Source organism: Epinephelus moara, chromosome 16 (assembly GCF_006386435.1).
Source record: "Epinephelus moara isolate mb chromosome 16, YSFRI_EMoa_1.0, whole genome shotgun sequence".
In the NCBI taxonomy this organism is placed as follows: Eukaryota; Metazoa; Chordata; class Actinopteri; order Perciformes; family Serranidae; genus Epinephelus; species Epinephelus moara.
Genome location: NC_065521.1, coordinates 46,996,311 through 47,007,428, shown reverse-complemented (window position 1 = coordinate 47,007,428; position 11,118 = coordinate 46,996,311). Strand labels below are relative to the sequence as shown.

General features: G+C 46.7%; 1 protein-coding gene across 1 annotated transcript in view; it reads left to right on the top strand.

The window, feature by feature from the left end:
• The window catches only part of itpr3 (inositol 1,4,5-trisphosphate receptor, type 3), a 134,000-nt gene that overhangs the window by 105,354 nt on the left and 17,528 nt on the right, over positions 1-11,118 (top strand). The window contains exons 45-58 of the mRNA XM_050064274.1: positions 91-192; positions 359-442; positions 606-716; positions 1,034-1,226; positions 1,464-1,583; positions 3,468-3,643; positions 4,444-4,608; positions 4,757-4,946; positions 5,745-5,849; positions 7,519-7,637; positions 7,881-8,046; positions 8,511-8,671; positions 10,094-10,255; positions 10,377-10,457. Of these exons, the coding sequence (XP_049920231.1) occupies positions 91-192; positions 359-442; positions 606-716; positions 1,034-1,226; positions 1,464-1,583; positions 3,468-3,643; positions 4,444-4,608; positions 4,757-4,946; positions 5,745-5,849; positions 7,519-7,637; positions 7,881-8,046; positions 8,511-8,671; positions 10,094-10,255; positions 10,377-10,457 (1,935 nt within the window). The remainder of the gene's footprint in view (positions 1-90; positions 193-358; positions 443-605; positions 717-1,033; positions 1,227-1,463; positions 1,584-3,467; positions 3,644-4,443; positions 4,609-4,756; positions 4,947-5,744; positions 5,850-7,518; positions 7,638-7,880; positions 8,047-8,510; positions 8,672-10,093; positions 10,256-10,376; positions 10,458-11,118) is intronic.

Below are 11,118 nucleotides of genomic sequence, written 5' to 3'. Positions count from 1 at the left end.
GTGTGTGTGTGTCTGTGTGTGTCTGTGTCTGTGTGTGTGTCTGTGTGTGTGTGTGTGTGTGTGTGTGTGTGTGTGTGTGCACATCGACAGGTGGAGGTGATAAAGAAGGCCTACCATCAGGAGAGTGAGTGTGAGGGGGTGGAGGTCTCCCCCCGGGAGGTGGGACACAACATCTACATCCTGGCTCAGCAGGTGACCGGACACAAGCTCCTCATTGGCTCGCAGTACCCCTCTGTGCTCTGTGATTGGCTGACAGGAGGTTTCACTCTCCTCTTGTCTCAGCCACTGTTTGTTGTTCTGTGAATAACTTTATGCTCCTATTGTTTGTTTGTTTGTTTGTTTGTTTGTCTGTCTGCAGTTGGCCAGACACAACAAGGTCCTTCAGAACCTCCTGAAACCTCCAAAAAAAAATATAGAGGGCGACGAGGGGATCTCCTCCATGGTAACCTGTCTGTCTGTCTGTCTGTCTGTCTCAGTGTCTGTCTGTCTGTCTGAGTACTGTCTGCATTAGACAGGTGTCTGTCCACACCTGTCTAATGCCAGCAGTACTCTGAGCAGTACTCTGATTACTTTAGTAGTCCTCACCCTGTGCTTTGTGTCCACAGTTGAACCTGAACAACCGTCCTCTGTCCCAGATGTTGAAGTCCACAGCTCCAGCTGCTGTGGTGGAACAGGACCCACTGGAGTTCTACGACCAGCTCACCTCACAGATAGAGGTATTGACACTACCTGTTCAGTGTTCCTGTATACAGTGATACAACATGTCAGAGCTGTCGTTGTCTCAGACACTGACACACAGAATCATGGGAAACTGAGTCCAGGTAAAACATGACCAGTGTTTCCCTTCAAGCCTTCATCCTGGTGGGCGTCCTCAGGAGCTTTGGCTCTGTTGTCATGGAGATGGGTTAGTTGTTGACTCCATGTGATGATGATGATGACGATGATGATGATGATGATGATGATGATGGTTATGGTGATGATGACGACGACGATGATGATGATGATGACAGTGACAATTGTTGTGACTCTGCAGATCGTCCGTGATGACCGCAGTATGGAGCAGATCGTGTTTCCTGTCCATCCCATCTGTGAGTTCCTGACGGAGGAGTCAAAGACCCGAGTGTTCAACACCACGGAGCAGGACGAGCAGGGGTCAAAGGTCACACACTTCTTCGCACAAACATCCTTCCTGCACGGAGAGATGGAGTGGCAGAAGAAGCTCAGGAGTGAGTCCAACACACACTGTAACACACACAGAACACACACAGTAACACACTGTAACACACACAACACACACAGTACCACACTGTAACACACACCACACACACACACACACACACACACACACACACACACGCACACGCACACACACACACATGAAAATATTAAGATCCTAAGCAGTTTCACTCTGTACCTGTGTGTGTACATTGTGTATATATTGTGTGTACCTGTGTGTATTGCAGGTATGCCTGTGTTGTACTGGTTCTCCAGGAGGATGTCTCTGTGGGGAACCATCTCTTTCAACCTCGCCGTCTTCATCAACCTCATCATCGCCTTCTTCTACCCTTACGACTCAGGACAAGGTACTACTGAGAGCACTGTTAGTACTCCTTGGAGTACCGTTAGTACTACTGAGAGTACTGTTAGTACTCCCTAGAGTACCATTAGTACTACTGAGAGTACTGTTAGTACTCTCTAGAGTACCGTTAGTACTACTGACAGTACTGTTAGTACTCCCTAGAGTACCATTAGTACTACTGAGAGCACTGTTAGTACTCCTTGGAGTACCGTTAGTACTCCCTAGAGTACCATTAGTACTACTGAGAGTACTATTAATACTCCCTAGAGTACCATTAGTACTACTGAGAGTACTGTTAGTACTACTGAGAGTACTGTTAGTACTCTCTAGAGTACCGTTAGTACTACTGACAGTATTGTTAGTACTCCCTAGAGTACCATTAGTACTACTGAGAGTACTGTTAGTACTACTGAGAGTACTGTTAGTACTCTCTAGAGTACCATTAGTACTACTGAGAGTACTGTTAGTACTCCCTAGAGTACCATTAGTACTACTGAGAGTACTGTTAGTACTACTGAGAGTACTGTTAATACTCTAGAGTACCGTTAGTACTACTGACAGTACTGTTAGTACTACTAAGAGTACTGTTAGTACTCCCTAGAGTACCGTTAGTACTACTGACGGTACTGTTAGTACTCCCTAGAGTACCATTAGTACTACTGACAGTACCGTTAGCACTCCCTAGAGTACCGTTAGTACTACTGAGAGTACTGTTAGTACTACTGAAAGTACCGTTAGTACTACTGAGAGTACTGTTAGTACTCCCTAGAGTACCATTAGTACTACTGACAGTACCGTTAGTACTCCCTAGAGTACTGTTAGTACTACTGAAAGTACTGTTAGTACTACTGAAAGTACCATTAGTACTACTGAGAGCACTGTTAGTAGTCCCTAGAGTACCATTAGTACTACTGAGAGTACCCTTAGTACTACTGAGAGTACCGTTAGTACTACTGAAAGTACCGTTATTGTACCGTTAGTACTTCTGAGAGTACTGTGGGTACTACTGAGAGTACTGTAAGTACTACTGAGAATACCTGTCGGTACCACTGAGAATACCTGTCGGTACCACTGAGAGTACTGTCAGTACCACTAACAGTACTGTCAGTACCACTGAGAGTACTGTGGGTACTACTGAGAATACCTGTCGGTACCACTGAGAGTACTGTCGGTACCACTGAGAGTACTGTCGGTACCACTAACAGTACTGTCAGTACCACTGAGAGTACTGTCCGTACTACTGAGAATACCTGTCGGTACCACTGAGAGTACTGTGGGTACTACTGAGAATACCTGTCCGTACCACTGAGAGTACTGTCCGTACCACTGAGAGTACTGTCAGTACCACTGAGAGTACTGTGGGTACTACTAAGAATACCTGTCGGTACCACTGAGAGTACTGTCCGTACCACTGAGAGTACTGTTAGTAATACTTGTAATATTTGATCAAATGAACAAGAAGAAGAATCCTGATGTTTGTAAATAAAAATTAAATTTTAATCAGAAATGAGCTCAAACTGAGATGGTAATAAAAATATAAAGGTCCAGTTTCAGGTTCAGGCTGAACATCCACTGAACTGTTTAAAAAAAGAAAATCAAATGTCACATTAAGTTTTATTTTCTTTGTCAGTTTTCAGCTGTGGAATATTGTCAACATTATTTCTCACTGCGTTTTTCATCTGATGATTTTATTTTACCAGGAAATATTATTTATTTTTTATTATTTGAACCTGAAATTTATTAGAAATGAACAATTAATGAAATGTAACAGTGACACCTACAGGCCTCCGTACAGGAACATTAACTGAGCTGAAAACTAAAGTTTCTCTCAACCCCTTCGCCTCTCCTCCTGTCCTCCTTGTCTCCTCCTCTCCTCCTCCCCCCACAGTAGGAGCGATTGATGACTCCCTTTTGCTGATGCTGTTCTGGATCCTGACCGGTCTGTCAGTGTTGGGTCTGTTCTCTCAGCGTTACGGCCTCCAGCCTCTAACCATCGCCCTGATCCTCAGATCCATCTATCACCTGGGCATCGGCAACACGCTCATACTGCTGGGGTCACTCAACGTGAGTAACACATTACCCATAATCCATCTGGGCAGGTGAGGAGTGCTCAGAGTTGTAGAGTGATGGTGTTGCAGACTGAGATCAGCTGATCAGAGGTCAGATTGAATCGACTGTCAGTACCAGAACCAACCGGTTCCCCGTCGTTATGTCTCAGTCAAAGCCCCACCCATCAATAAAAGTCCCCCAACCCTCCCCCCTGATCAAACCCCCCCAGGCTCCAGTCCCTCACATTCAGCTGGTTCTCCGTTCTTGAATTGGACGTCTCTTTGACTGGATGGTGGAAACATTCAATCACTGCCAGGTTAGGAAACATGTTAGCATGCTCCTTCCACCACCATCAAACCTCCAAAGGATCTGAACTCCATGTAGGCTCCCACCTCATCCTCGGGCTGCAAAGTGTCATGGCTGGAGTCCTCCACGTCGGTGACCAATGTGACCACAAGGTCAAAGGTTACACTGGTGTCACTGACTTTCAAAATAAAAGCAACTGTCAGAATATTACTGCACATCTTTGTGCTGCGTTTTATTCTGAAAAATAAAAAGTATGTTGTCGTTTTCAGCTGCTGCCCACCTGGAGCTCAGTTTATATATAAATACATATTGGTACCTGTGACACAGCTGTTTGAAGGTCACCTGTCGGTACCTGACCCGCTGCAGGACTCTGCTGAAGGTTCTCTGTATTTGTGCCTTTTCTTAAAGTGTGTTGATCAGACTGTGTAGGTTGTGTGTCCTCTGTAAGACGTCCCCAGGTTTCTTCTTCTCTTGTCTGTCAGTCACATGACTGTGTTTCCTGTTTTCAGCTGATCAATAAGGTGGTGTTCGTGGTCAGCTTCGTCGGAAACAATGGGACCTTTATTATGGGATACAAGGCCATGGTGATGGACGTGGAGTTCCTGTACCACCTGGCTTACGTTCTGACGTCCACACTGGGACTGTTTGTCCACGAGCTCTTCTACAGCATCCTGGTAAACAACAACAACCACAACAACAACAACGCTGAGCTCATTATTACACAGCTCCAACCAAGACTAACTCTCTGAATGATTATCTGTCTCTCTGACCCTCTGTCCTGTGTCCCTCTGTCCTCTGTCCCCTGTCCCTCTCTGTGTCCAGCTGTTTGACCTGATCTACCGGGAGGAGACTCTGTTTAACGTGATAAAGAGCGTCACCCGTAACGGTCGCTCCATCCTGCTGACGGCGCTGCTCGCCCTCATCCTCGTCTACCTCTTCTCCATCGTCGGCTTCCTGTGTCTCAAGGAGGACTTCATCATGGAGGTCGACCCGCTGGTGCAGATCGCAGCAGGTGACTTTATCATGCCTCCACGCCACCATCAGCCGCAGGTGGACACGTTATGTTTCAGGTTTTCTGTCTGTCTATCCGGCCATCTATTCTTGTAAAATCCCCGTTAAAGGGTTTTTTTTGGGGAGTTTTTCCTTATCCGCTGCGAGGGTCCTAAGGACAGAGGGATGTCGTATGCTGTAAAGCTCTGTGAGGCAAATTGTGATTTGTGATATTGGGCTTTATAAATAAAATTGATTGATTGATTGATAAGTGCCATATCTCAAGAACACCTTGAGGGAATTTCTTCAAATTTGGCACATACGTCCACGTGGACTCAATGATGACCTGATTAGAATTTGGTAGTCAAAGGTCAGTGTGACCTTACAAAACATGTTTCAGCCAGAACTCAATAATTCATCCTCTGATTAATTCTACTAAGTCTTTATTAATCAGATCCATCAGACTGAAGGTCGTTCAGTGTTTATATGATTATTATGCTTCACTGTTTTCAGATAAAAAACAAACTCTGTGTGTCGGGTCGTCAGGTGGTAGTAGAAACACAGCTCACATCAGATGTGATGATGTCACCACCAGTCTGAGCCTCTACTCGCTGGTTATCTGAAGTTGTTTCTGGTTAAAATATCAGGTGCTGTGAGTAAAGATAAACAGCCAACAAAATAAACCAGCTCAGCTGAGAACTGAGTGCTAACATCCAGGGTGTGTTTATACTGGTCAGGTTTACTGGTTGTGTGTGTAACAGTGTGTGTGTGTGTGTGTGTGTGTGTGTGTGTGTGTGTGTGTGTGTGTGTGTGTATTCAGCTCCTCAGCAGACTGAAGCGTCTCAGGATTTCCTCAAGTCATGTTCAGCAGACGGCGTCAGCTGCACTGATGAGACGGACGCCCTCAGTGTCCCAGATGACGAAGGTAAGAGACAGACTGACACAAGTGCAGTCCATTTACGATTTCAACTGCTGCCAGCTGTCAGTCATCTGTCAATCAGCTGTCAATCATCTGTCTGCGGCTCAGTCGATGTGACGTATTGTCCGCTGTTCAGAGGATTGTGGGTCAGAACAGACAGTAAATCATGCTGATTTGCAAACTGCAGACACACTGAATCTTCCGCTGCTGAACTGTTGTGGTGTGGAGGTACAGGTGTTACAGAAGGTACAGATGGTACAGGAGGTACAGGAGGTACAAGTGTTACAGGAGGTGCAGGTGTTACAGGTGGTACAGGTGGTTCAGGAGGTACAGGTTGTACAGGAGGAATAGGTGGTACAGGTGGTACAGGAGGTACAGGTGGTACAGGAGGTACAGGTGGTACAGGTGGTACAGGTGGTACAGGAGGTACAGGAGGTACAGGTGGTACAGGAGGTGCAGGTGGAACATGTGGTACAGGAGGTACAGGAGGAACAAGTGGTACAGGAGGAACAGGTGTTACAGGAGGTACAGGAGGAACATGTGGTACAGGAGGAACAGGTGGTACAGGAGGTACAGGAGGAACATGTGGTACAGGAGGTACAGGAGGAACAGGTGGTACAGGAGGTACAGGAGGTACAGGAGGAACATGTGGTACAGGAGGTACAGGAGGAACAAGTGGTACAGGAGGTACAGGAGGAACATGTGGTACAGGAGGTACAGGAGGAACAAGTGGTACAGGAGGTACAGGAGGAACAAGTGGTACAGGAGGTACAGGTGGTTCAGGAGGTACAGGAGGAACAAGTGGTACAGGAGGTACAGGAGGTACAGGTGGTACAGGAGGTACAGGTGGTTCAGGAGGTACAGGAGGTACAGGTGGTACAGGAGGTACAGGAGGTACAGGTGGTACAGGAGGTACAGGAGGTACAGGTGGTACAGGAGGTACAGGAGGTACAGGTGGTACAGGAGGTACAGGAGGTACAGGTGGTACAGGAGGTACAGGAGGTACAGGTGGTACAGGAGGTACAGGAGGTACAGGTGGTACAGGAGGTACAGGAGGTACAGGTGGTACAGGAGGTACAGGAGGTACAGGTGGTACAGGAGGTACAGGAGGTACAGGTGGTACAGGAGGTACAGGAGGTACAGGTGGTACAGGAGGTACAGGAGGTACAGGTGGTACAGGAGGTACAGGAGGTACAGGTGGTACAGGAGGTACAGGAGGTACAGGTGGTACAGGAGGTACAGGAGGTACAGGTGGTACAGGAGGTACAGGAGGTACAGGTGGTACAGGAGGTACAGGAGGTACAGGTGGTACAGGAGGTACAGGAGGTACAGGTGGTACAGGAGGTACAGGAGGTACAGGTGGTACAGGAGGTACAGGAGGTACAGGTGGTACAGGAGGTACAGGAGGTACAGGAGGTACAGGTGGTACAGGAGGTACAGGAGGTACAGGTGGTTCAGGAGGTACAGGTGGTTCAGGAGGTACAGGAGGTACAGGAGGTACAGGTGGTACAGGAGGTACAGGAGGTACAGGTGGTACAGGAGGTACAGGAGGTACAGGTGTTGGAACTCACAACCTTAAAACTCTTGTTACTACAGCAGTGACGGTGTGTGTGTGTGTGTGTATGTGTGTGTGTGTGTGTGTGTGTGTGTGTGTGTGTGTGTGTGTGTGTTTCAGAGGAGGCGAGCTCGGAGCGAGCATGTGACACTCTGCTGATGTGTATCGTCACCGTGTTGAACCATGGACTTAGGAACGGAGGAGGAGTCGGAGACGTTCTCCGCAAACCATCCAAGAACGTAAACACCACTTTATATTCCTGTTTCCATCCCATCATTAACATCAGTCAGGACAGGAGCAGCCTGAGGGCAGAGGTCACTCATTAACAGTAAAGCTGAAGCTTCATCACTGCAACATTCAAACACTGCTGACACTCTGATGTCATCAATATGTGATGACATAATCCTGCAGAGGGTCGACTTCATTTCACAGTGTGGGGTTAAAACTCGTTGTGACGTGTTAACCTGTATCTGTGTGTGTAGGAGCCGCTGTTTCCTGCCCGGGTGGTCTACGACCTGCTCTTCTACTTCATCGTCATCATCATCGTCCTCAACCTGATCTTTGGCGTCATCATCGACACATTCGCCGACCTGAGGAGCGAGAAACAGAAGAAAGAGGAGATCCTGAAGACCACGTGTTTCATCTGTGGTGAGTATAAGAACATGTGACCTCCATGTGTCCTCATGTGAGGACTGTAGGTCATGTGAGGACTGTAGGTCATGTGAGGACTGTTGATCATGTGAGGACTGTAGGTCGTGTGAGGACTGTAGGTCATGTGAGGACTGTTGATCATGTGAGGACTGTTGATCATGTGAGGATTGTACATCATGTGAGGACTGTAGGTCATGTGAGGACATTTGATCATGTGAGGACTGTAGATCATGTGAGGACTGTTGATCATGTGAGGACTGTAGGTCATGTGAGGACTGTAGGTCATGTGAGGACTGTTGATCATGTGAGGACTGTACATCATGTGAGGACTGTAGGTCATGTGAGGACTGTAGGTCATGTGAGGACATTTGATCATGTGAGGACATTTGATCATGTGAGGACTGTTGATCATGTGAGGACTGTAGGTCATGTGACCAGCGGCGCTGTGTGTGTGGTTGCAGGTTTGGAGAGAGACAAGTTTGACAACAAGACGGTGTCGTTTGAAGAACACATCAAACTGGAGCACAACATCTGGAACTACCTGTACTTCATCGTCCTGGTGCGAGAGAAGAACAAGACGGACTACACGGGACCAGAGAGCTACGTGGCTCACATGATCAAAGTAAAACACACACACAAGATGTCACATGGGGGGGGTGTTCCAGAAAGCGGGTTTAGTGAAAACTCTGAGTGTGTTAACCCTGAAATGAGGGAAACTCTGGGTTTTCAGTTCCAGACAGAGAGGTAAGTCAAACTCTGAGTCAATCACCATGGCAACTGACTCTGTGAACCTAACCTGCTCGCTGGCAGGTTTTCTTTAAGAAACCCTGAGTTCACCCTGTCTCCTTCCTACTGCTGAGCCTGAAGCAAGCTGGCAGACACACATGGGTTGTTCGTATGTAGGAAGAATTAATTCACAATGCTTTACGCTGGGAGAGGATCTTCAGACCCCGTCTAGATGTGCTGTCTTTCCCCAATGAATAGGCTATCTGTTTGAACCGTACCGTTTTTCATTAGACTCAATCATTTACCGGCCACACATATCAAATCTGACACACCACAGACGTGCGCTCTCATCAGAGCAAATGTTTTTTTGTCAACGGTAGCTTTTTTTATGATATTGGTTACCTACAGTACATAATGACATAGCCACTGAATGACAGGTTATTTAAACTACTTTGTTTAATAAATCAAATATGAATCAAACTAAAGGAAGGTACAGTCATGGCCAAGTCAAATATGCCTTACCTGTTTGAATGATGTGTTTATATTTCATTTTAAGCTGAGCAAAGTGTGTTTTTCCCCTGTGAGATTGAACCTACATGAAAATCAGATTTTATTCAAAACCATTTTTTCACCTGTAAGCTATGATTTTAATTAGGCGTGGTTAAATGTAAATTAATGGCAGGGCTCTCAGGTTTTGATCTCAGTTCGGAGTGAGATTTTTGCTGGTGGCGGGGGGGGGGCATCTTGGGTATGATAGTTTTTAAAGGAAGTGACATGCAGCAAGGTGCCACAGGCCGGAGTCAAAGCCAGGCCGCTGCGCCAAAACCAACCTATATATGTGACGCCTGCTCTATCCACTGAGCCACCAACATCCCGTCAAATAAGATCCTGCTTGTTAAATTTCCCATGCTGCCTCTCTCTCCTTGGCAGCTTTAGTGCTGTTACTTTGTTTATGAAATACGTGCTCATATTAGCTGTAGGCATTCATGAGCACCTCCAAGTCCACAGGTGTAAAATAAGTTGATCGCTTTTTCTCTCCGGTTGCCATGGTGACTCGAGGTATCAGGGCTCCATTGATGATGGCTTTTTATTGTGGTTGTGCACGTGCTTAACTCAAGGTGTACCTACTCAGAGTTGACTGAACTAATTCAAATCAGCTGTTCTGGAACCAGATACTCAGAGTTTCCCAGCTCAGGGTAAGTCAAGTCAGAATTCAGGATTAGACTCAGAGTATGTTGAACCTCCTACCTGGAATACCCCTCTGTACACACAGACATGTAAACAACAGACACCTCATCAACAGTCACTTCTGTTTCAGAACAACAACCTGGACTGGTTTCCACGGATGCAGGCCATGTCTCTGGTGGTGACGGATGGCGACGGCGAGCAGAACGAGATGAGGATGTTACAGGACAAACTGGCCGCAACGATGAAAGTGGTGATGACGCTGACCACTCAGCTGACAGAGCTCAAAGAGCAGGTAGGAACACACACACACACACACACACACAAATGCACGCACATATTGAACTACAAGGAAACTACCCTGGCGCGACTGTCCTGGTGACGACAGCTCAACATCCTGTTTCTCACTGTATCAGTCTGGACACAGTCTGCTGCCACAAACACTTCCAGTCGGGCCAATCAGGGGTCAGAACCGTATCAATCAATCAATCAATCAATTTTATTTATAAAGCCCAATATCACAAATCACAATTTGCCTCACAGGGCTTTACAGCATACAACATCCCTCTGTCCTTTGGACCCTCACAGCTGATCAGGAAAAACTCCCCAAAAAACCCTTTAACGGGGAAAAAAAACGGTAGAAACCTCAGGAAGAGCAACTGAGGAGGGATCCCTCTTCCANGAGACAGTGGAGCACAAAGGCTCCGGAGAAGAAGCCGAGTTAGTGACATCCAGAATGGCCGAGTTAGTGACATGCAGTAACAGGACACAAGAGAGAGAGAGAGAGAGAGACTACGGTAACGAACTGAGCAGACATGCTTAAGAATAGCTCCTGAACAATAGGTAACGAACTGAGCAGACATGCTTAAGAATAGCTCCTGAACAATATGTTTTTTGTTCAGAAATAGGATAAACACTGAAAAATAGTAAAGAACTTGAATACAGAAGTCAACACAACAAGCCAGAGAAGAGAAAGAGAGGAAAAACAGCTGGAACAGGACCCTGGAGACAAAGATCAAGACAAAGATCAAGACATTTAGCCGATTGGATACAATGTTGCTAACAATGTTGCTAGATTTTGACGGTGGACGTGCTGACGTATTGCGGTAAGCGAGTTGTGTCATGTCCGGTGTTTCTGTGACAGCGTCTCTGTACTGC